This window comes from Capsicum annuum, unplaced genomic scaffold, assembly GCF_002878395.1.
Source record: "Capsicum annuum cultivar UCD-10X-F1 unplaced genomic scaffold, UCD10Xv1.1 ctg27382, whole genome shotgun sequence".
Taxonomy (NCBI): domain Eukaryota; kingdom Viridiplantae; phylum Streptophyta; class Magnoliopsida; order Solanales; family Solanaceae; genus Capsicum; species Capsicum annuum.
Genome location: NW_025833751.1, coordinates 1 through 1,436, shown reverse-complemented (window position 1 = coordinate 1,436; position 1,436 = coordinate 1). Strand labels below are relative to the sequence as shown.

Genomic DNA, 1,436 nt, shown 5'->3' with positions numbered 1-1,436 from the left:
TTTCAAACTAAATAAGATATAGTAAGATTTTTTTTAAACACACACGGCATAATCATGGGAAGGCACATGCAAAAAAATTAAAGTTAAATAAGATGAAAGTCTTATTTTAAAATACACACGATATAATTATGGAAATGCACACACACAAAAATTAAGCTAAATAGGATGAAAGTTTTATTTTTAAGAATAAATATTTAAAGCTTGAAAATATATATATATATATATATATATATAAAGTTAAATAAGATTTAGGGCATTTTGGTAATCAATCAATTTATTCCTAGAAATTATATAATGAATATTATTTTGAATACGACAAACCAAACACTCAATAAAAACTAATCCCAGCATAATTAATTCCAGTATAATTTATCCCATCGCAACTTATCCCAGCATAACTAATCCCGGTATAATTTGTTTTCAAACCAAACGACCCCTAAGTAGTATTAGTTCATCAGTATCCCGTCGAGTAGTGGAAAATAGATCTCCATGGTCCACCCAGAGGTGTCAATAAGAGAATAACAGTGTTTTTAACTTCCACCAAAAAAGTGTTTTAGCTTGTAGAATATCCTCCTCCATAACTTACCCATTAAATCCCAGAAAGGTTTCTTTCTGCATGTGATGGATGCTTTTGAAACTTCCATTCATCTTCTAACATGGATACAGATGAGACTGAAGACGAAGATTTTAATAGGGAATACATTGAGGAGACAAATAGAGATGCTGTTATCATTGCTGTTGGGAAGTTGGTTGCTGTTGATGCAGTTCCTAAGGTTAGAGAACTTTTCATAGTTGGACTTTCCTGTGATGAATTCTTAGCTATACTTTCGATATGGAGTTTTGGCGATGCTTTTTGGTACTACTGAACTATCATTTAGAAAGCAAAGATCAGGAGGCTTACTGTTAATTTTCTTTTTCACCTGCTAACATATTTCATCACTGTAACCCATGTCTACAGGAATATCTTGCTCCAGAGATAGTATCACATCTTGCAATGCATGGGACAAATGTGTCTGAGGTCATTAAGCATTTGCTAACCGTGTTAAGGAATAAAGGTGCAGATGTTGCACTTTTGTTCCTAGAGGCACTAAAAAGGGTGAGCACTGCTACTATTTAACTGAGATGATTTCTGCTTTATTTTGGTCACTTGGCAGGCTGGCCTTCCAATTTTTGGTGAACTTCAGATGAAATTGTAGCTGCAAAGTTTTATTTCAAATTTGGATAATGATATGGTTGAAGTGTTCAGTTGTGTATAAAAGGGGAGTCTGGTGTGTGAAGCACTCCACATTCATTCAGGGTCCGGAAAAGCTGTACTCCAAGGAGGTGTATGTAGGCAGCCTACTCTGACCCAAGTAGGTCAAGTATCAGTGACTTGTTCCACGGCTAAGCCACAACTTTACGTTTGCTCCAAGGGTCGCTGTTGAAATAATGTCGAT

General features: G+C 35.1%; 1 protein-coding gene across 1 annotated transcript; it reads left to right on the top strand.

Moving 5' to 3' along the window:
- Positions 1-312: 312 nt before the first annotated feature.
- Positions 313-1,415, top strand: LOC124890938 (sister-chromatid cohesion protein 3-like). The gene is made up of 2 exons (XM_047402785.1): positions 313-773; positions 959-1,415. Exons 1-2 carry the CDS (start codon positions 657-659, stop codon positions 1,115-1,117), a joined length of 276 nt encoding a protein of 91 aa, XP_047258741.1. The 5' UTR covers positions 313-656; the 3' UTR covers positions 1,118-1,415.
- Positions 1,416-1,436: the final 21 nt, after the last annotated feature.